A 23782-nucleotide genomic window follows, 5' to 3' on the forward strand; every position below is an offset into this window, starting at 1 on the left:
ATAAGTTTAGCATCTGTACATGAATTGTAAATACTTTCCCAATTTTGTAATTTCTCTTCTGACTTTGCTTACCAGTGTTTCTTGCCATACAGAAGTTTTTTTATTTTTATGTAGTCAAATTTGTTAATACTTTCTCTTTTAGTTTCTACAATTTTGAGTCCTAGTTAGGCAGTTCTTCCTCACATCAAAGTTATGAAGGAATTCTCCCATGTTTTAATCTGGTAATGTTATAATTGCATTTTAAAAACTTAAATGACTCAATTTAATTGGAGCTTATCCGATATGGTACATGAGATAAAGACTGGGCTTATTATTTTCCAACATGGCTACCTAGCTATCCAATACCATTCGTCAAGTCTATCTTTAACCAAGGAGGTAAAAGAACTGTACCGTGAAAACTGTAAGATGCTGATGAAAGAAAAGTGAAGAAGACACATCTGAAAAGATATTCTATGCATAAGGAAATGGAAGAATTAACATTGTTAAAATGTCCACACTAGTCAAAGGAATCTACAGATTCAATGTAATCCTTCAAATCCCAGTGGCATTTTTCACAGAAATACAACAAACAATCCTAAAATTTGCACGGAACCACCAAAGACCTCAAATAACCAAAACCATCTTGAGAAAAAGGAACAAAGCTGGAGACATCACATGTCCTAATTTCAACCACATTACAAAGCTATCGTAATCAAAATAGTATGGTATTGGCATAAAAACAGACACATAGATCAATGAAACAGAACAGGGAACCCAAATACCACATACAGTCAATTAATTTATGACAAAGGAGCCAAGAATATACAGTGAGAAAAGGACAGTCTCTTCAATAAATGGTGATGGGAAAACTGGACAGCCATATGCATAACAATGAAACTGTAGCACTCTTATACCATACACAAAAATCAACTCAAAATGGATTAAAGACTTGAATGTAGAACCTGAAACTATAAAACTTCTAGAGGCAATCATACAGGTAAAGGTACTTGACACTGGTCTTGGTGATGATTTTTTTGGATTTGAAGGGCAAAGAAGAGCAAGAGCAGAAGAAGAGCCAGAAGAGCAAAGGCAACAAAAGCAAACATAAACAAATGGGACTATATCAAACTAAAAACCTTCTTTATAACAAAGGAAACCATCAAAAAAAGGAAAAGGCAACTTACAGGGATAAAATTTTTGTAAATCATGTATCTGATAAGGATTTAATATTCAAAATATATAAAGGACTCCTACAACTCAATAGCAGAAGAAAATAAATAATAAATAATCTGATTTAAAAATGGGAAGAGGAATCAACAAAACTAAAAGGAAATTGATGGAATGGGAAAAGATATTTGCAAATGACATATCAGATAAAGGGTTAGTATCCCAAAGCTACAAATAACTTACCAAATTCAACTCCCAAAAAAACAAATAATCCAGTGAAGAAATGGGCAGAAGACAAGAATAGACACTTTTCCAAAGAAGACATCCAGATGACCAACAGATACATGAAAAGATGCTCAGTCCCTCATCATCAGGGAAATACAAATCAAAACCACACTGAGATACCACCTTATACCCGTCAGAGTGTCTAAAATTAACAACTCAGGAAACAATAGATACTGGCAAGGATATTATGAAACGGGAACCCTCTTGCACTATTGGTGGGAACGTAAACTGGTGCAGCCGCTCTGGAAAACAGTGTGGAGGTTCCTCAAAAAATTAAAAATAGAACTACCCTATGACCCAGCAATAGCACTACTAGGAATTTATCCAAAGGATACAGGAATGCTGACTCACAGGGCACATGTACCCCAATGTTTCTAACAGCACTTTCAACAATAGCCAAATTATGGAAAGAGCCTAAATGTCCATCCACTGATGAACGGATAAAGAAGATGTGGGTTATATATAGAATGGAATACCACTTGGCAATGAGAAAGAATGAAATCATGCTATTTGGGGCAATGTGGATGGAACTGGAGGGTATTATACTAAGTAAAATAAGTCAGTCAGAGAAAGAAAGATATATGTTTTCACTCATATGTGGAACTTGAGAAACTTAACAGAAGACCATGGGGGAAGGAAAGGGGAAAAAATAGTTACAAACAGAGAGGGAAGTAGGCAAACCATAAGAGACTCTTAAATACAAAAAACAGAGGGCTGATGGGGGATGGGGGAGAGGGGAAAATGGGTGATGGGCATTGAGGAGGGCACTTGTTGGGATGAGCACTGGGTGTTGTTACGTAAGTGATGAATCACGGGAATCTTCCCCAAAAAACAAGAGCACACTGTACATACTGTATGTTAGCCAATTTGACAATAAATTATATTTATTTTTAATTTTTTTTAAACATTTATTTTTGAGAGACAGATAGAGACAGAGCATGAGCAGGGGAGAAACGGAGAGAAAGGGAGACACAGAATCTGAAGCAGGCTCCAGGCTCCGAGCTGTCAGCACAGAGCCCGATGGGGGGTTCAAACTCATGAACCAGATCATGACCAGAGCTGAAGTCAGATGCCCAACTGACTGAGCCACTCAGGCGCCCCAACAATAAATTATATTTTAAAAAAAAATTAAAAAATACAAATGGGAAGAGAATCTGAAAAGACATTTTTCCAAGGAAGACATAAAACAGCCAACAGTTACATGAAAAGGTGTTTAAAATCACTGATCATCAGGGAAATGCAAATCAAAACCACAATGAGATATCTCCTTGTACCTATTAGAATGGCTATTATCAAAAAGACAATACATAACAAGCATTGGCAAGGATGTGGAGAAAAGGGAACCCTTGTGCACTGTTGGTGAGAAATGTAAACTGATGAACCTACTATGGAAAACAATATGAAGATTCCTCAAAAAAATTGAAAATAGAACTACCATATGATCCAGCAATTCCACTTCTGGGTAATTATCTAAAGGAAATGAAAATATCTACTTGAAAAAATACTGGGACTTCCATGTTCACTGCAGCATTATTTATAATAGGCAACACAATAAAACAACCTAAATGTCCACCAAAGGATGAATGGATACAGAAAATGTGATACAGACACATGCACACACAACTATTATTCAGCCATTAAACAAAACAAGGAAATCTTACCATTTCCAACAACTTGGATGGACCTTGATGGCATTATACTAGGTGAAGTAAGTCAGACAGAGAAAGACAAATACCACATGATCTCATTTATGTGTGAAATCTAAAAACAGAAAACAAAAATCAAACTCATAGGTACAGAGAACAGACTGGTGGCTGTCAGAGGCACAGGGAGATGGGTGGGCAAAATGGAAGAAGGTGGTCAAAAGGTTATAAACTTCCAGTGAAAAAATTAACAAACCCTTGGGAGATATAATGTACAACATGGTGACTATGGTTATAAATACTCTATTGTATATTTGAAAGTTGCTAAATGATTAGATCTGAAAAGTTCTCATCACAAGAAAAAAACTTGTAAGTATGTGTGGTAATGAATATTAACTAGACTCACTATGGTGATCACTTTGTAACATATACATAACATATACATATACTGAACTATATTGTGCACCCAAAACTAACATGACCGGCCAATTATATCTTAATAAAAAAGTCCATCATTAGCCTACTGTTTTGAGATGTCACTTTTATCCATATTAAATTACCATTTGCAGGTACATTTCTAGATTTTTCTATTCCATTCTTTTGATCTATTTATAAATCAGTACCATGGTGTTTTAAGTATCATGCTTTACATTATGTATAATTATATAAATTATCTAGTAGAACTTATTTCTTCTCTAATAAGGGATTAACAAGATTCAGAATCACAGCCAACAATATATAATATACAATGTCGAGTACACAATCAAAAATCATGGGGCGCCTGGGTGGCGCAGTCGGTCAAGCGTCCGACTTCAGCCAGGTCACAATCTCACGGTCCGTGAGTTCGAGCCCCGCGTCGGGCTCTGGGCTGATGGCTCGGAGCCTGGAGCCTGTTTCCAATTCTGTGTCTCCCTCTCTCTCTGCCCCTCCCCCATTCATGCTCTGTCTCTCTCTGTCCCCAAAAAAAATAAATAAATAAAAAACGTTGAAAAAAAAAATCATTAGGGGTGCGGGGCGCATGGGTGGCTCAGTCAGTTGAGTGCCCAACTTCGGCTTAGGTCATGATTTCGTGGTCCGTGGGTTCCAGCCCTGCATCAGGCTCTGTGTTGACAGCTCAGAACCTTGAGCCTGCTTCAGATTCTGTGTCTCCCTCTCTCTCTGCCCCTCCCCCACTCTGTGTGTGTGTGTGTGTGTGTGTCTCTCTCTCTCTCCTTCAAAATAAACATTAAAAAGAATTTTTTTAATCATTAGATTACTAGTAAAATACTTACTAGAAATACAAAAAAGAAGAAAATGTGACCCATACTCAAAAGAAAATCACCTAATAGAAACACAAATAAATGATTCAGATGTTGAAATTAGTTAGCAAAGATTTGAGAACTTTAGGTACTTTTAAAAAGAACCAAAGGCAAATCCTGAAATTGAGAAATAAAAATTCACTGGATGGATCTATAGCAGATTAAGCACAATAGAAGAAAAGATCAGTAAATTTCAAGACAAGTCCATAGGAATCACTCACTGAAAGTCCAGAGAGAAGACTGAAAAAAAATTTAAAAAGCGAAAAGAGCCATAATGTTCCATGAGACACTTGTCAATCCAACATATGTGTAATTGGAGACTCAGAAGAGCAAAACAAGGCTAAAAAAATCTTTAGAAACATTTGGGAAAATATTTTCAAATTTCATTTTTTAAATATTTATTTATTTATTTTTGAGAGAGAGGACAAGTGGGGGAGGGGCAGAGAGCGAGAGAGAGGGAGACACAGAATCTGAAGTAGGCTCCAGGCTCTGAGCTGTCAGCACAGACCCTAACGTGGGGCTTGAACTCACAAACCATGAGATCATGACCTGAGCTAACCAACTGAGCCACCCAGGCACTCCCAAATTTCATTTTTAAAAAAGCAACTCATAGATTCAAGAAGCTAAATGAACCCCAAGTAACATAAAAACAAAGAATACTAGGGGCACCTAGCTGGCTCAGTTGAGAGAGCACGATCTCAAGGTCATGAGTTAGAGCTCCACATTGGGTGTAGAGATTACTTAGATAAAAGTTTGAAAAAAAACACACAAAGAATACTATACCTGTGATCATTATAAACAGCCCACTGAACACCAAGGAAAATGAAAAAAAAAAAATCTAATAACAATGGAGGCAAGACAGCATCGTTAAAATGCTGAAAGAAAGCTGTCAACCCCTAATTCTATATCCAACTGAAATCTTTCAGAATTGATGGGGAAATAAAGCTTGGGGTTTTGTGTGTGTATTCTGGTTTGTTTTTTGAGAGAAATGAAAGCTGAGAGGTTTGTAGCACAGAAGACCTGTGTTATTAAAAATGTTAAAGCAAGTTCTTCAGGGGGACAAAAAATTGACATTAGGTAAAACCTTCTATCCACAGAGGAATGAAGAGTACCAGAAATGGTAAATCGGGGGGTAAATAGAAAAGATATCATTTTAATTTCAGAATTTCTTCAAAAGATAATTGAAGAAAGAAAAGCACTGTGGTTTTATGTATTTAGAAATAAAATATATGACAACACAAAAAAAGTGTGAGGGGAAAATGGAAGTATCTAGCTATAAGATTTCTGCATTATTTGTGAAGTTGTATAAAATAATTAGAAGACTGTGGGGCACCTGGGTGGCTCAGTTGATTAGGCATCCGACTTCAGCTCAGGTCATGATTTCATGGTTCGTGAGTTTCAGCCCCACATCGGGCTTTATGCTGACAGCTCAGAGCCTGGAGCCTGCTTCAGATTCTCTCTCTCTCTCTCTCTCTCTCTCTCTCTCTCTCTCTGCCCCTCCCCTACTTGTGCCCTGTCTCTCTCTCTCAAAAACAAATGTAAAAAAAAATTTTTTTTTCTTTTTAAATACTAGAAGACTATAATTATCTATTTTTAAGGGCATATTGGAAGCTGCCTGGATGGCTCAGTTGGTTAAGCATCTGACTCTTGATTTCCACTTAAGTCAGATTTCATAGTTCATGAGATCGAGCCCTGCAGTTGGCTCTATGCTGACAGCACAGAGTCTAGTTGGGATTCTCTCTCTGCCCCTTCCCCACTTGTGCTTGCTTTCTCTCTCTCTCTCTCAAAATAAATAAGTAAACTTAAAAAATTAAAATAAAAGCATATTATAAACCTTAGAACAGTCCCTAAAACAATAAAAGAGTAAAAATAGTATAGCTAATAATCCTATAATGGAGATAAATAAAATACTAAAAAAATAGTGGAGATACATGAAATACTAAAAAATATAACATGTGTCCAAGAGAAGGCAGGAAAATGGGGGGGGGGGGGGGAGGAAGAACAGATGACAAGAAAATAAATTAAAACTTAATAATTACGTTGAATTTAAACAGTCCATGGAGAGGTCAGCAAACTTTTTCTGAAAAGGCTCACTTAGTAAATATTTTAGGCTCTATGAGTCACATATAGTCCCCACCACATATTCTTCTTTATTTATTTATAACCCTTCAGAAATGCAGAATCCTTCATAGATTGAGGCTGTAGGCTGGACTAGGCCAGCATGCCACAGATTGCCAACCCCTAGTCTAGATACTTGAAGGTAGAGATTATCAGACTAAATGAAAAAGTAGAACTGCACTATGTGCTGTTATATGAGATACACTTAAAATCAGTTAAAATGAGAAGGATAGGGAAAAGATATGCCACGATGTAACAATAAAAGAAACCTGAAGCAGTTATATTAATAAAGAGAACAGAATGCAAGAAAAAGAGTATTACCAAAAGGAACATTTCATAATAAAGGGGTCAATTCATCAAAAGGACTTAGAAATCTTGGGGCACTTGGCTGGTTCAGTTGGAAGAACATGCAACTCATATCTCAGGGTTGTGAATTTGAGCCCCACGTTGGGTGTAGAGACCACTTAAAAATAAATAAATAAACAGGGGCACCTCGGTGGCTCAGTCGGTTAAGTGCTGACTTCGGCTCAGGTCATGATCTCACAGTTCGTGAGATTGAGCCCTGCATTAGGCTTTGTGCTGACACCTCAAAGCCTGAAGCCTGCTTCAGATTCTGTGTCTCCTCTCTCTGCCCTCCCCCCAGTCACACTCTGTCTGTCTGTCTCTCTCTCTCTCTCTCAAAAATAAAATAAACATTAAAAAAATTTTTTTAATAAATAAAATACAAACAAAAAAAAGAGGACATGGCAATCCTAAATATGCACGCACCTAACAGAATTTCAAAACACATAAAGCAAAACTGACAGAACTGTAACAGATAAATCTGCAGCTTTATTTGTAGATTTTAGCAGTCCTCTCTCAGTAATTGATAGACCAAGGGACCAAAAGATTAGAAACATAGAACACTTGATCACCACTACAAACCACTTGATTTCATTGATAAACACGCTAACAATAGTATAACACCCCTTTTTTTTCTCAAATGCACATTGAGCATTGACCAAGACAGTACACATTTTGGACCATAAAACAAGTTTCAATAAATTTAAAAGGATCAACGTTCCAGAGTATGTTCTCTGACCACAACAGAAGTAAATCATGAATTAAATGAATTAAAAAAGAAATTCAGAAAGACCTGAATTCAGAAAGATCTAAAAAGTCCCCCAAAATTTGGAAGTTAAAGAAGACTCTTCTAAGTGGCCCATCGCTAAAAGAAAAAACAGAATTATGAACTCAGAAAAGAAGAGAAAATTAAGCACAAAGTATGCAGAAAGAAGGAAAGAATAAGATCAGTAATCAATGAAATAGCAATCTAACCAATGGTAAACTGGAGAGAAAAATCAATAAAACTAAAAGCTAGTTCTTTGAAAAGATCAATAAAATTGATAAATTGCTTGTATATTGATCAAGAAAAATAGACATGAATTATCAATGTCTGACAGGCATTAAAAGGATAATAAGAGAATATTATAAACAGCTTTATGCTAATAAATTTGACATCAAAATGGAAATAAACTAATTCCTTACAAGATAAATTACTAACTTGATTCAAGAAGAAATAAAATCCCCAAAAGCCCTGTCAATTAAAGAAATTAAAGTCTCTCCATGAAGAAAACTCCATTGTGTTTGCTTTCTACTGCTGCTACAACAAATACAGTAGCTTAAAACAACACATTTATCATCTTACAGTCTGTATGTTAAAGGTCCAGCAAGGGTTTCCGTAGACTAACTCAAGGTGCCAGCAGGGCTGTGTACCTTTCTGATGACTCTAGGAAAGAGTCTATTTCCTTGCCTTTTCCTTGCCTTGCCAAGTTTCTGGAGGCCACTTAGGTAGGTCATGGACCCCTTCCTCCATCTTCAAAGCCAGGAGTATGCATATTCCATTCTCACATCTCCCTCTGACCCTGATTCTTCAGATAATCCAAAATAATGTCCCCATCTCAAAATCATTAATTTAATCACATCTGCAAATTCCCTTTTGCCAGATAAGGTACCATATTCACAGGTTCCAGGATTAGCATGTAGATAATACTGGGGGTCATTATTCTGCCTACCACAGGTGCATTTGTTGTTGAAGTCTATCAGACAATTAAGGAAGAAATAACACAATTCAAAAAATTCTTCCAGAAAACAGAAGAGGATGCATTTCTTGACTTATTTTATAAATTAACGTAGAATAAAGACATTTTCATATAAAGGACGTTGAGAGTATTTATCATCAGAAAACACAAACTATAGGAAATGCTGAAGGAAGATCTTCCAGCTAAAAAGAAATGATATAGGAGCGCCTGGGTGGCTTAGTCGGTTAAGCACCCGACTTTGGCTCAGGTCATGATCTTACAGCTTGTGGGTTTGAGCCCCACATCAGGTTCTGTGCTGACAGCTCTCTCACTGCTTCGATTTCTTTGTCTCCCTCTCTCTGCCCCTCTTTGGCTTGCACTGTCTCTGTCTCTCAAAAAATGAATGTATGTTAAAAAAATAATAAAATTTAAAATTAAAAACAAAAAGAAATTCTATCAAACAGAAATTCAGATCTCAAGAAGTGAGAGTAGCTGAAAATAGTATATACATGGATGCATTTGCAAATAATCCAATAAAGTATTTTTTCAAGACCCTTCACTTCTGTGGATTTTCCCTTTAAAATTTTTATATTGTGCTTTCTTTTTCTTTCCTAATTTGAGATTTGTCATATTATCTTATTAATGATGTTTTTCCTGTTTTCTAACACACATAATTTTTATTTTTATAAATCCCCTCCATATGTCCTACTACTTCCTTTCAACTTAGATATTTTCATTATTTTTGTGAGAAGGACTTAAAGCTGTAACTTTTCCCTTAGAGTCTTACTTAAACTAAATCCCATGGGTTCCAAAATATAGTACTATCATTGAGTACTAGAAATCCTTTGCTTTTAGATTATATTTCTTCTTTGATCCAGGAGTTATTGAGATGGATTTTACAAATTGTTGCTAAGAGTAACTTTATTTTTCTGATTTTGTTGTTATCTTAGCTGCATTTGTGTTCAGAGAACATGGTTTATCATTTCTACTTATTTGGACTTCAGTGTGGCCTAATATTTTATCATTTTTTCTGAATGGTCTATGGAGACTTGAAAAGAATGTATATTCATCATTACTAGGATACAGAATTGAATATATATCAAAAAGGTAGGTTTGATGGAGTATTTCATCCTTACAAAATGTGTTCACTTGGCCTGACTTTGACTGAAAGGGTTAATTAGTATCCTCTACCACTTTCTTCTACTATCTGCTTTCCTATTTGCTCAAGGAAATTTGATGGTATACTATTTGATACATGTGCATTTATAACTATTTTGTCTTCATTTTGAAATGTATACCTTAGAATTACATAGTGCCCTTCTTTGCCATGTTTAATGGTGGGATATAGCCTGAATTTTTGTCTGTTTTTGGTTTCCATTTGTCTGGTATACTTTATCCATCCTTTCATTAAATTTTCTGAATCACTTAAGTGTCTAATGCAGAGAGTTGAGTTTTTGAGACTCAATCTAAAGGCCTTTTTCTTTTAATAGGTGAGTTAAAAATCATGTATATTTACTGATAGGACATATATTTGTTTTTTGGTCTTTGTTTTATCTTGTAATTATTTTGCTCTTTACATATACACACTGTGTGTGTGTGTGTGTGTGTGTGTGTGCACGCGCGCCTGTGTGCCTTAAATCTTAAGTCTGGTGTTATATAAATTAGTTATTTTTCTCTCTCTCACTACAAGTTAAGTTTCATAAGGGACAATTTGTAGGTGTCTTTTTCCCCTGCCCCTCCCCCCCACTGATTTATTCATAGTTACCTAGAAGAGTGCCTGTCACATAGCAGGTACTCAATAAATAATTATTAAATCACCTCATCAAACAAGAGAAACATTTCTGACAAGAGAAACATATTTCCCTCAAAAGAATACTATTTTTGTTCTCTCCTTCCCTTGGCAGAAGGCTGAGCATATGGGAAATGAAAAATGACTTACTGAATGAGTATAAGAACACTGGTTAGAAAGAAGAGGAGCAAAAAAGGAAGACTTTGAATTTTTAAAACCAACACTTACTCACTAGTCAGTTATTGTATGATAATCAACTGGCCAACAATATCAGGATAAAGAATGCTAATACTCCTATGACTATAAAAAAAAAAAAAAAAAAAAAAAAGACTATCAATTAGGAACAAAAAAACCCACCAACTTACATGGGCCATGGCTTTTTTTAGAATTCAATGTATTTATTAGTCCTCTTCTTAGTTCCACTTTAGAAGAAACTCACAGTCCAAAGAAAGTATTGCTGGATGAAAGGGGTTTAAAACAAAAGACATCAGATGGTCTTGCCTCTTAGCGCCCAAAGTGCTAATGTAGAATGACATTTTTCTTCCCCCTACATGTCTACTATGCCCAGTCCCCATACACACATACATAAACTGTTAGAGAGAAATTGGACAAATCCCAACCTTACTCAAAACAAGGAGGGAAGCCAGGTATAACAGGATGGATTCAAGAAAGACTGGAGCCAGGTTTTTTAGCAAGAAAGATTTAGAGAGGCAGACCAGTGTCCAAACCCTATGATAAAATGGACCCAACCAACATGTTCAGACTTATCCTGACAAGATCTTCACTGAAATAAAAGGGAAAAGATAAAGGAAATAGACATTACAAAAAGATCAGGGATAGAAAATGATCCAATGATCACTTGGATCTAAACGATCCAACGAGGGGTGCCTGGGTGGCTCAGTCAGTTAAGCGCCCAACTTTGGCTCAGGTCATGATCTCACAGTTTGTGAGTTTGAGCCCCACGTCGGGCTATATGCTGACAGCTCAGAGCCTGGAGCCTGCTTCAGATTCTGGGTCTCCCTCTCTCTTTGCCCTTCCTCCACTCACGCTCTCTCTCTCAAAAATAAATATTAAAAAAAAATTTTTTTAATGTTCCAACAAATGTCTCACAAGAATTTCAAAAATAGAGACTGATGGTACACAGATGGAAAAGAAAAAAAAAATAGAACAAAAATTTCCAGAACAAAATAAATACTTGAGACTTCAGTTTGAAGTACTGGTGAAATTAAAAAATCACACCTGGGGGCACCTGAGTGGCTTAGTCAGTTAAGCGTCCCACTCTTGGTTTCAGCTCAGGTCATGATATCATGGGTTCATGAACTCCAGCCCTGCACTGGGTTCCCTGCTGCCTGTGAGGAGCCTGATTGAGATTCTTTCTCTCCCCCGCCTCCCCCCCCACCCACTCTCTCAAAATAAACTTAAAAAAAAAAAAAAAAAACCTCTTGAAAAAAAAAATCACACCTGGAAGCATCCTGGAAAATCTTCTGAAATTTATTCCTGAGTACAGACAAAAAAACCTAAATATCTTATAATAAAGAATTACAAAACAATGTGTATTGTAGTCTAATCTTTGGCGGGAAAATACATACATATATGCACAAATATATATATGCATATATGTATGCATGTAAGGAAGGTGAAAGCATTTGTAATAAGGTGTTCGGAGTGGCTGAAGAATTACAGACAACTTTAGTTTAAATGAAGTAATATAATAAAAAAATTTTTAAGCTAATATGAACATTTCAGATAAGAAACAGTACATAATAAATAATCTTAGACACTGATTTTGGATGTGCAATAGTGCCATTCTTTCCTCCTACTCTAGGTGTTTTTAAGGTGAATGGCAGAAATAGTGAGGTAGAGAGTGGAGAAGAACTAGGAGACACCAGGCCTTTCCCAAATAATCTCCACACCCAACGTGGGGCTGGAACTGACAACCCAGAGATCAAGAGTTGCATACTCTGCTGCCTGAGCCCCCAACCAAGCCTTTCTTGAAGCTTAAAAATTGTGTGACCTTGAGGTGATGTGGAGTAGACATTGTCTGTGGTCATGGTAACTATATTTCTATGATACTTGGTGATGTGTATGAGTTCTTCAGATAATTGTTGGGGATAAGGGCTAAGTGGGTATGAGGGCGGTTTGTGGTTGGGGAGGGGTTATTTTGTTTTGTTTTACCATACTTGTGGCTTTGTCCAAGGATGTGTGATGATAAACGTGGGTTGGATAATGTGATTTTGCCTTGTGTTGTATGAATCTATAAGTGACACTGGAATGTCTCCCTAACTGACTGATTAGGTGAGCCTGGGTGTACTGATTGGTGGAACTGTGCTTTTCTCTTTTATGCAAGTATATGTGGCTTACACAAATAACCACCCGCAATCACAGTCACAATCACATACAAACCCCATTCACACAAATGGTCGTGCAGACAATTACACTGTCACAAAAGCACGATCCCCAATCCAGTCGCTGTCACAACAAACAGCCAAATTTACTTATACACTTAAACTCTATAGTTTCCTTCACACACTCACAACAACCCAACCTATCCACCCTAGGGCAGCTCCCACACTTAAGAGGCCTAACACTCCAGACACTCCTCTTACCAAGCCTTCGAGCTCCAGGATTCCTTACCTTCAGCATCCTCAGGAAAGGTTCTAGTCCAAATTCTGATTCGCATTCCAGGCGAGGCCGGACGCCTCGCCCGGCACACACACTGCCTCACCGACCTCGGCGGCCGACTTTCCCACCGGAAGTAGCATTGGACCACAGTGTCTTCTGGGAAACGTAGTCCGAAAGGGAAAACCCCCCCGGAAATGAACCAGGTAAATCTTCCAGGCTTCGGGATGCACCTGCGCAGCTTCGTTCGGGCCTCGAGTGCTGTCACAACCTCCCCGTTTCCAAGGCTCAGACCCGAATTTGGGGTCTGAATTCTGGACCTCGGATTCCTCTGAGGGCGGATTTCAGGCCTGGCACCGTGGCTGTCCCTACTCCCTCAACGTGGACGCGCACGTGCTGTGGTTTGAGAGGATTGTTGTTGTCTGGTGCGGAGGGATCCGGCTTTCATCTGTAAGGTAGCGGTGCGGAAGGATTCGGCTTTCATCTGTAAGGTGGCGGTGTGAGATAAGTTGTCTGAGTCGGAAGGTGCGAGTGCCCGAGGGTGAGTCGGCACAAGAGGAAGAGGCTGTACGTTACACCGACTGAGTTGTCATATACGCGAGGAAACTCGTTTGTGAAACGTTTTTGAGGCCGTTTGAAATAGCGGTCGTGCTGTAGACCCGTGTGAGTTCACGCGGTGAACACGGCCACGTTCAGTGATTATGAGGTGGTGTAATATGACGTGGCTTATGCGTGAGGGGCCATTTGAGACAGTATGATTGATTACGCCCGCTTGCGGGCGACGAGGCTATCCGAGCAGTGACCTTGTAACATTCTGTGGGAGGCTGTTTGTGTTGAGTCTACCATACCAGCAGGAGCGGTTGGCTGTAGTGAGTGTCGCGAGAAGGAAGGAAGCTGGACCTGCCCGAGACCCGGGGGACCCAGAGGGGCGGGGCGAGCGCGTACTGAGCCTTGCATATATGCGTGGGAGAGGCATGAAGCGACGTGTGACGTCTAAGTGTGTGTGTGAGATACCAGAATTGACTGAGAGGGGTGGAAGCTAGTACAGATTACCTGCCAGAAAGGACAGATCTAAAGATTTCTAACCTTATTGAAAGTCCAGAAACCCCATCTCAAATTGTGATGTGAGGAAATGTATCTGTGACAAGTGATTGTTTCTGAGTCTGATTCTTGGTTACGTGTATGAGATGGTTTGCACTTGATATTGTCCAAGGTGTTGAGTGAAATATACAAAGTATGTGAAAGTGATGTGTTACTGTACCCAAGTCTCGGATGAATTGTATGACAGTGAAAGGGCAGGTGATTACAACGGTGTAACTTTGAGGTTGATATATGTGAGCCTTAACTGAGTGTGACTCATGTGAGGGATTTAATTTGTTTTTGTGTGTTTTGATGCAACTTACGCAAGTTAGAAATCTGGATGGAAGATGGAGTGGTTATTATCTGAATGTAGTAACTATATGAGACATTGCAGTATTCTGGAGTGTGTGAAATTGAGTATGTGGTGATACCTACTCTAACCCTCTTTACTTATCTCTAGAAAGATAATGATAATTAAGTTTCCTGGAGCATTGGTTTTAACTTGAAAATTAAATTTCCAAGGGAAATTTTAAAAAACCTAACTATAACTTAAAACATGATTTTAAAAATATGAAATAATTTGAGGCACCTGGGTGACTCAGTGGCTTGAGCCTCGGACTCTTGATTTCGGCACAGGTCATGATCCCAGGGTCATGGGGTTGCAACCTGATGGGGCTCTGTGCCGAGCGTGGAGCCTGCTTAAGATTCTCCCTCTGTCTCTCTCTGCTCCTCTCCCCCACGCTCGCTCTCTCTAAAATAAATTTTAAGGGGCACCTGAGTGGCTCAGTCAAACATCTGACTTCTGCTCAGGTCATGATATCATGGTTGGTGAGTTTGAGCCCCGTGACAGCACAGAGCCTGGAACCTGCTTCTGCGTCTCCTTCTCTCTCTGCCCCTCCCCTGCTTGCACTCTCTCTCAAAAATAAACATAAAATTTTTTAATTAAAAAAGTAAAATAAGTTTTAAAAATGTGAAGTAATTTATTGTGATGAATGCAAAATGATCATGAAAGATTTTTTTTTTTTAATCTCTGTTATAGAGTAACTGGGAGTATGTTGGTATTCTTTGGTGGAAGTGAAATAGGTGGGAAGTCTACTAAGTTCTTAATCTGTATAAGTGAGAGTTCTAGGTGAAGTGAACAAAAGCATAAAAGCAGTTATGGCCCTTCAGTCAATTCTCAGACTTGACCCTTGCATATACAGATACAGAACCCGTTGAATGAAAAACCCTTGTCACACTGCTAGAAATGTATGCTGATAACTTTCCCCCATGCCTTCCCAAAGGAACCCACAGCCTTTACCAGGTGATTGGATAGTAAGGAAAAGGAAATAATCAGACCCTGGACACTGGTTTTGAGCTGACACAAATTCCAGGAGACCCCAAACCTCATTGGTCTACCAGTCAGAGTAGGGGCTTATAGAGGTCAGGTGAGCGATGGAGTTTTAGCTAAGGTCCATCTCATAGCAGACCCAATGGGTGTCTGAACCCATGAACCCATCGTGTGTTTTTCCCCCAATTCTGTAATGGATAATTGGAATAGGTATACTCAGCAACTGTCTCTCTGGCCTGTTGAGTGAGGGCTAATATAATGGGAAAGGACAAGTAGAAATTACTAAAAAAAATAATAATAATAAACCAGAAGAAATATTACATGCTTGGAGGGATTGCAGAGATTAGTGCCACCATTAAGAACTTTAAGGATGCAGGGGTGGTGATTCCCACCGTATCGCCATTCAACTTGCCTATTTGGCCTCTGCAGAGGAGGGATCTTGGAGAATGACTGTGGATTATCATAAGCTTAATCAGGTGGTAACTCCAATTGCAGCTATTCTGGCAGATGTGGTTTCATTGCTTGAGCAAATTAACGCATCCCCTGGTACCTGCTATGCAATTACTAACAATTCCCCCCCCCCCCCATCCCTGTTAATAAAGACTATCAGGGGCGCCTGGGTGGCGCAGTCGGTTAAGCGTCCGACTTCAGCCAGGTCACGATCTCGCGGTCCGTGAGTTCGAGCCCCGCGTCAGGCTCTGGGCTGATGGCTCGGAGCCTGGAGCCTGTTTCCGATTCTGTGTCTCCCTCTCTCTCTGCCCCTCCCCCGTTCATGCTCTGTCTCTCTCTGTCCCAAAAATAAATAAAAAATGTTAAAAAAAAAAAAAAAGACTATCAGAAGCAGCTGTTTTCAGTTGGCAAGAACAAGCAATAGATCTTCAATGTCCTACCTCAGCAGTACATCAGCTCTCCAGCCCTATAATTTAGTTTACAGGGATGATAATTTAGTTCACAGGGATCTTAATTATCTTTTCCTTACACAAGGTGTTACACTGATCAATTACATTTGATGACATTATGCCTATAGGACCTAGTGAGCAAGAATTGGCAACTACTCTAGATTTACTGATAAGACATCTGTATGTCGGGGTTGGGAAATAAATCCAACAAGAATTTAGAAGCGTTCTACAACCTCAGTGACATTTCTAGGGATCCAGTGGTGTGGGACATGTCATGATATCCCTTTTATTTATTTTTTTTATTTATTTATTTTTTCAATATATGAAATTTATTGTCAAATTGGTTTCCATTTTGAGCACCTTTTGGTGCTCATCCCAAAAGGTGCCCTCCTCAATACCCATCACCCACCCTCCCCTCCCTCCCACCCCCCAATGATATCCCTTTTAAAGTGAAGGATAGGGGAGCCTGGGTGGCTCAGTTAGTTAACCCTCTGACTCTTGATTTTGGCTCAGGTCAGGATTTCACGGTTCATGAGGCTCTGGGTTGACAGCTATTGGAATTCTCTGTTTCCCTCTCTCTCTGCTCCTCCACCCATGTGCTTGTGCATGCGCTCTCTCTTCTCAAAAATAAAGTGAAGGATAAGTCATTGTATTCTGGCTCCTCCTACAAGTAAGAAAGAGTCACAAAGCCTCGTGAACCTTTGGATTTTGGAGCAACATATTCCTCATTTGGGTGTGTTACTTTGGCCCACTTATCAATTGACATGAAAAGCTGCAGATTTTGAGTAAGGTCCAGAACAAGAGAAACCTCTGTGACTCTGCAACGGGTCCAAATTGTTGTGCAAGCACTTTGCCACTTGGGCCATAAGGACTAGTAGATCCAATGGTGTTTGAGGTATCAGAGGCAGATAGTGATGCTGTCTAGAGCCTTTGGCAGGACCCAAAGGTGGGTCACAGCACAGGCCCTTAGAATTTTGAAGCAAAGCACTGCCGTTCTTTGTAGTTAACTACTCTCCTTCTGAGAAACAAATTTTCGCCTGCTACTGGGCCTTAGAGATTAAACACTAAACCATTGGCCACCAAGTTACCACATGACCTGAGCTGCCCATCATGAACTGGGTGTAATCTGACCCAACAAGCCATTAAGTTAGGTGTACATAGCAGCACTCCCATAAAGTGATGTATAAGTGATTAGGCCAAGGGTGCCCTGAAGGCACAAGTAATCCTCCTATTGGGCAGAGCTTTGAGTAGTGCACCTTGTTGTTATCTTTATTTTTATTTTATTTTTTTGCTTGGAAGAAGAAATGGCCAGATGTGCAATTACATAGCAATTCATGGGCTGTGGTCAGTGGTTTGGCTGGATGGTAGGAAGGGAACATGATTGGAAAATGCTAAGGGAACATGCCAACGAAATCTCAGAAAGATGGACAGACCTCTCTGAAGGGTAAAAGTGAAGCTATTTGTGTCCCATGCTAAATGCTCAGCAGAGGATTTTAATAAAGTGGATAGGATGACCCAGTCTGTGGACACAGTTTCTTTCCTCAGCCATCCCTGTCATCATCTAATGAGCTCTTGAACAAAGTGGTGATTATGCATGGTTCAGCAACATGGGTTTCCAGTCACTAAGGCCAGCCTAGTTATAGCCACTGCTGAATGCTCAGTCAGCCAGCAGCAGAGACCAACACTGAATCCTCAATTTGGCGCCATTCTCTGATGGCAGGTTGATTACATTGGATGTTTCCATCATGGAAATGGCAGCAATTTTTTCTTATCGGAAAAGACACTCTGGATACAGATTTGCCTTTACCACACATAATGCTTCTGCCAAAACTATCAATGGACTTACAAAATGCCTTATCCATTATCATGGTATTCTTCACAGCATTGCTTCTGATCAAGGAACTCATGCCATAGTAATTGAAGTGCCGCAGTGGGCCCATCCTCATGGAATTCACTGGTCTTACCAAGTTCCCCACCATTCTGAAGCTGCTGGCTTGACAGAACAATGGAATGATATTTTGAAGACTCGGTTACAATGCCAGCTAGATGGCAGTATCTGACAGGGGCATGGTTCTGCAGAGGGCTGTATATGCTCTGGTATCAGCATCCAATATCTGGTACTGTTTCTCCCACAGCCAAGATTCACAAGGCCAGGAATCAAGGGGTAGAAATGGGAGTGACACCACTCACTATTACCCCTAGTAACCCAACAGCAAAATCTTTGCTTCCCTCCCCACAACCTGTACTCTGCTGCCTAGAGGACTTAGTTCCAAAAGGAGGAATGCTTTCACCAGGAGATACAATGGTTCCATTTAAGACTGCTACCCAGCCACTTTGGGTTTCTCATCCCTCTGAATCAAAAGGCAAAGAAGGAAGTAAGTGTGCTGGTTGGGGTGAATGATCTTGACTACCAAGGGGTGGTTGGACTGCTGCTCCACAAGGGAAATGAGGAAGAGTATGTCTAAATTACAGGAGATCCTTTTGGGCATCTCTCTCTCATTTTTTATTATTTATTTTTTTTTAAGTTTATTTTTGAGAGAGACAGAGTGCTAGCAGGGGAGGGTCAGAGAAAGAGGGAGACACAGAATCCAAAGCAGGTTCCAGGATCCTCTCTGTCAACACATGAGCCTGATGCAGGGCTTGAGCCCACGAACCATGAGATCATGACCTGAGCTGAAGTCCGATGCTTAACTGACTGAGCCACCCAGGAACCCCCTCTCTCTTTTTTAAATGTATCTATCTATCTATCTATCTATCTATCTATTTATTTAAGTAATTGCTACACCCAATGTGGGGCTTGAACTCACAACCCTGAGGTGAAAAGTCACACGCTCTTCCAACTGGGCCAGCCAGGCACCCCACTTTGGGGCATCTCTTAATATTACCATGCCCTATGTTTCAAGTGGATGGCAAACTACAAACTATAAAGGCAGGATTACTCATGGGCCAGACTCCAAGTATAAATGTTTGGGTCACTCTACCAAGTAAAGAACTATGACCAGCTGAGGTGCTTGCTGAGGGCAAAGGGAATATGCAATGGGTGGTGGAGGAAGGTAGTTTTAAATGCCCACTACAACCATGTGACCAGTTTCAGAAACTAGGACTATAATTTTCATGAGTTTTTCTTCCTTATTTTTCTGTGTTTGTATGTATAGAAATATCTTTATTCCTTTTTTATCCCTTTATCATGTACTATAAGATGTTTTGATCTTATAGTATTTAAGTATTATTAACTTGACATCATAATATTTAAGCAATGGGATATAAGGGAGAAAAGTAAACATCATGCAAGACTGCACCCTCATCTAGGAGAAGGATTAGTGTGTTTTTTGGTTGTATGCAGGATAGTTGTATCATGTAGGTGGAAGTATGACCTTGTTATTGTTTTTATTCAGATATTAAGTATGTTTAGGAAAATACATATAGGTGCCAAGTTGACAAGGGGTGGACTTTTGGTGGCTAATTTTATGTAACTTGGCTAGGCCATGATGCCCAGATATTTGGTCAAATATTCTGGATGTTTCGGGGAAGGTGTTGATTAGATGAGATTAACATTTAAATCAATGGACTTTGAGTAGAGCAGATTGCCCTCCAGAATGTGGGTGGACCTCATCCAATCAGTTGAAGGCCTTAAATAGACTAAAGACTGACTTCTCTCAGAGCAGAAAGGGACTCTGCCAGCAGAAAGCTTTTTGACTCAAACTACAACTGTTCCCTGGGTGTTCAATCTGCTGACATGACCTGCAGATTTTGGACTTAAGCTTCCATAATCTCATGAGCCAATTCCTTAAAATCTTTCTTTTTTTTTTTTATATATTTATTTATTTATTTATTTATTTATTTTTTGAGAGAGAGAGAGAGAGAGAGAGAGAGAGAGAGAGAGAGAGAGAGAGAGACAGAGCATGAGTTGGAGAGGAGCAGAGAGGGAGAGAGACACAGAATCTGAAGCATGCTCCAGGCTCTGAGCTGTCAGCACAGAGCCCGACGCAGGGCTTGAACTCATGAACTGTGAGATTGTGACCTGAGCCTAAGTCATACACTTAACCGACTGAGCCACCCAAGTGCCCCCTTAAAATCTCTTTCTTAACCTCTTCTCTCTCTCTCTCTCTCTCTCAGTACACACGCACACTCGCGCACACACACACACACACACACCCTGTTGGTTCTTTTTCTCTGGAGAATTCTTCATACACTATTCTAAGTACATGCATTGTCTAATTTAATCCTCATGAGAACGCTGTGAGGGAGGTGTTACCATTCCCAGTTAACTGCTTAAGCAAGTGAGGCATCAAGGACTGAAATAAATTGTGAAATGTCGCAGAGTTCCTGAGAGATTAAACCAGAATTTGAGTTCCCAAGCCCTCAATCTTCTTTTTTAATGTTATATTGAGAGATAGTGTGCATAAGCAGGGAAGGGGCAAAGAGATGGGGAGAGAAAGAATCCCAAGCAGACTTCTTGCTGTCAGCACAGAGCCTGACATGGGGCTGGATCCCATGAAACCATGAGATCATGACCTGAGCTGAAATCAAGAGTCAGACACTTAACCAACGGAGTCACCCAGGCACCCCACACTCAGTTTTTATTTAACTAACAGATTCTACTATTTTCCAACTCTATACTTTCTGCTCTCTTTCACTAAGCCATTCCTGATGAGTATCCCTCTTTGACAATTAAATTGAAGCCAAAATTATAATGATTATAATGTGGTCTATCATATCTTATTTACACATTGTTTATTCTGAACGTTTTTTTGTCTAATTATTATCAGGAATTCTTCAGTGAACATCCTTGTAATATTTATTCATTTTTAATTTTTCCCAAGACAAAGTATCCTAGAAGTGGGATTTCTGTGTAAGACACTGGACATGCCTGCAGTATGCAAAAATTGTGCCTATGTACTTGGAAGAAACACAAATGAATAAGATATAATTGCTTCCTTTATGTTGTTCATAATCCAACAGGGGAAATAAAAGTAGGTCAAAGGCTGAGCATGACAAAGACCTCTGGAGAAGTACCGATGATCAACCATGGGAGTTGACAAGAAAGAATTCTAACTGTAGCTACGTGTCCGAATCCCAAATTATTGTGAATTCACAGGAATTCTGAGTGTGAATTTTCCCTAGTCAAGTTTATGCCTTACAGTTTTGATTCTCTTGATGTTAGATCCAAAGGGAAACTAATGGAACAAGGTGATTCTCTCACTGGTTGCAGGGCATTATGGCTAATAGTTCAGAAGTGAGATAAATCCTTCCATCAAAAAGATGTAAAGCGACTAGACCAAGGTTTGAGCCTCTTAGCTCTTTAGGCAGAACACCCATAAGTATGCTTAGAAACTGTTAGAAGGGAACATAACAGAAATCATTCATAGCCAAGTATATTTAGAATACGCTGAGCTATAGGGGCACCTGGGTAGCTCAGTCCGGTAAGTGGCCAACTTTGGATCAGGTCATGATTTCATGGTTCGTGATTTCCAGCCCCACGTTGGGCTTTATGCTGACAGCTCAGAGCCTGGAGTCTGCTTTGGATTCTGTGTCTTCCTTCTCTCTCTGCCTCTCTCCCACCTGCACTCTGTCTCCCTTTCAGAAAAATAAACGTTAAAAAAAAATTAAAAGAATATGCTGAGCTATAAATCTAACATAAAGACCTATAACAGAGACTGTTTTTCACCTATTTTTGAGGAACTTCAATCTAATAAAATTTCTTAGACCATACATTCTAAAATCAAGACATTCTTAGTTCTTGTAAAGAAAATAGGAAATATACTTAAATTTATATAAGTTTATGGAAATATACTTAAAATATAAGTATCACAGACTGGAAATCAACAATGTTAACATTTAGAGGTATAAATCCAGATATCTTTCTTTCTTTTTTTTTAAACTTTTTTTAATGTTTATTTATTTTTGAAAGAGAGAGACAGACAGAGCATGAGTGGGGAAGGGGCAGAGAGAGAGGGAGACACAGAATCCAAAGCAGGCTCCAGGCTCTGAGCTGTCAGCACAGAGCCCAACGCAGGGCTCAAACTCATGAACCATGAGATCATGACCTGAGCTGAAGTCGGATGCTTAACTGACTGAGCCACCCAGGTGCCCCAGATATTTTTCTTTCTATCACTGATGTCTGGCATTCTATCCATAATGACATATATGTACCTTTTTAGTAAATGGGATAGTTGTATATGTTGTATAGTAACCTGATTTAGCCACTGTCAGTGTGTTTTGAATTTTTCTATATTTTTTGGTTATTGTATGATTGAATATCTAATGGCTACTTAAATACCTTATTATGAGGAAGTTTTGGAATTTATTAAATTTGTATATTCTTGCTGGACTGACAAAACTGAACCATACCAGAGAAATTCCTGCCTAGCTCCCATGTCTGGACCACCTTCCCCTTTCTTCCAGGATCATACGGCGCTAGAATTTATGGAATTGGAATGTTTTTGTCATTTGCAGGATTATCACGTCCAAAGATATCCATCAAGTTCTCCCTGGTGAAGAGTGATGTTCAGAAGGATGTAACTACAAGGATGGGATGTTGGAGCCTGTTTTTTCCCATTAAGAAAATTTTGGCTCATTATAATCTGCCTACTGGAAGTATATTCTTTCAATATGAATCTCTGGAGTGCCTTTGAAGAACTGATTTGGCATTTGTACAATTGGAAACAAACAACTGCATTTTGTAATTACTGAGGCTTCATTTTCTTGACACCTAACGTGACTTGATCTTCCTCTGGCCCTCTTATTCTTCCCCGATTGGCATCACCACAGCAGACCTAAGTCCCATTTCAAAATCCTATAGGATTTTATATCTCTAAGCCAGATGTGATTTCCTTATTAGAGGAAAGGAGACAGCCCTGAATGGTAGAGCAAGCAGTGAGTAAATAGGCTCCAGGAAGAGGGAAGCCATTACAGGTAAAAGCCCAGCTGGTGTGAAGAGCTAGATCTTTAGGATGTTCGAGAAACTTTCTTTAGCCTAAATTCCCAAAGACACACACCATCATTCCAATTCTGATTGTGTCTGTAGCTACTTCGATAATTCTCTGAGGATTAGCTTTATAGACTTTGTAATTATAAAAGAAGTACATACAGACCATTAAAATTCAGAAAACATGGGGCGCCTGGGTGGCTCAGTTGGTTAAGCATCCAACTTTGGCTCAGGTCATGATCTCACGGTTCATGAGTTCAAATCCCTTGTTGGGCTCTCTGCTGTCAGTGCAGAGCCTGCTTCAGATCCTCTGTCCTCCTCTCTCTCTCTGCGCCTCCCCAGCTCACTCATGTACTCTTTCACTCTCCCTCTCTCAAAAATAAATAAACTTTAAAAAGTGAAATTCAGAAAACAGGGAATCCTAAAATAACAATAGCCCACTGTGAACATTATATTGTAAATCTCTTTACCCTCCTTGTATACACAGACTTTCTTTTCAAAAGTAGAATTGGCTACGTGTTGCTATTCTTCCTTACCTAACACAAGTGAACATTTTTCCATGCCAACAAGTAAAGGTCTATAGCATC

General features: G+C 39.3%; 1 protein-coding gene and 1 long non-coding RNA gene across 9 annotated transcripts in view; one reads left to right on the plus strand and one right to left on the minus strand.

Annotated features, from left to right (window-relative positions):
- Nucleotides 1-14657, minus strand: part of ZNF461 (zinc finger protein 461) — a 36435-nt gene extending 21778 nt beyond the window's left edge. Inside the window, exons 1-3 of one of the 7 annotated variants that reach the window (XM_058709423.1) lie at nucleotides 12974-14648; nucleotides 10705-10796; nucleotides 3093-3192 (exon numbers count right to left, since the gene is read on the minus strand). Coding sequence is in view for 4 of the 7 variants with exons in the window: in XM_058709418.1 (XP_058565401.1) it covers nucleotides 10705-10713 (9 nt within the window). In the remaining 3 variants the exon portion in view is untranslated. Of the gene's footprint in view, nucleotides 1-3092; nucleotides 3193-10704; nucleotides 10797-12973 lie in introns of all 7 variants that reach the window. The other 6 variants (XM_058709420.1, XM_058709424.1, XM_058709422.1 and 3 more) reach the window with 6 other exon arrangements.
- LOC131500341 (uncharacterized) lies at nucleotides 13302-23782 on the plus strand. Of its 2 annotated transcripts, XR_009256246.1 has the most exons (3): nucleotides 13302-13413; nucleotides 13450-13499; nucleotides 22724-23782. It is a non-coding gene; the product is annotated as an uncharacterized LOC131500341 (long non-coding RNA). The 2 variants fall into 2 exon arrangements; XR_009256245.1 differs by having other exon boundaries at nucleotides 13371-13499.

This window comes from Neofelis nebulosa, chromosome 17 (assembly GCF_028018385.1).
Source record: "Neofelis nebulosa isolate mNeoNeb1 chromosome 17, mNeoNeb1.pri, whole genome shotgun sequence".
NCBI lineage: Eukaryota > Metazoa > Chordata > Mammalia > Carnivora > Felidae > Neofelis > Neofelis nebulosa.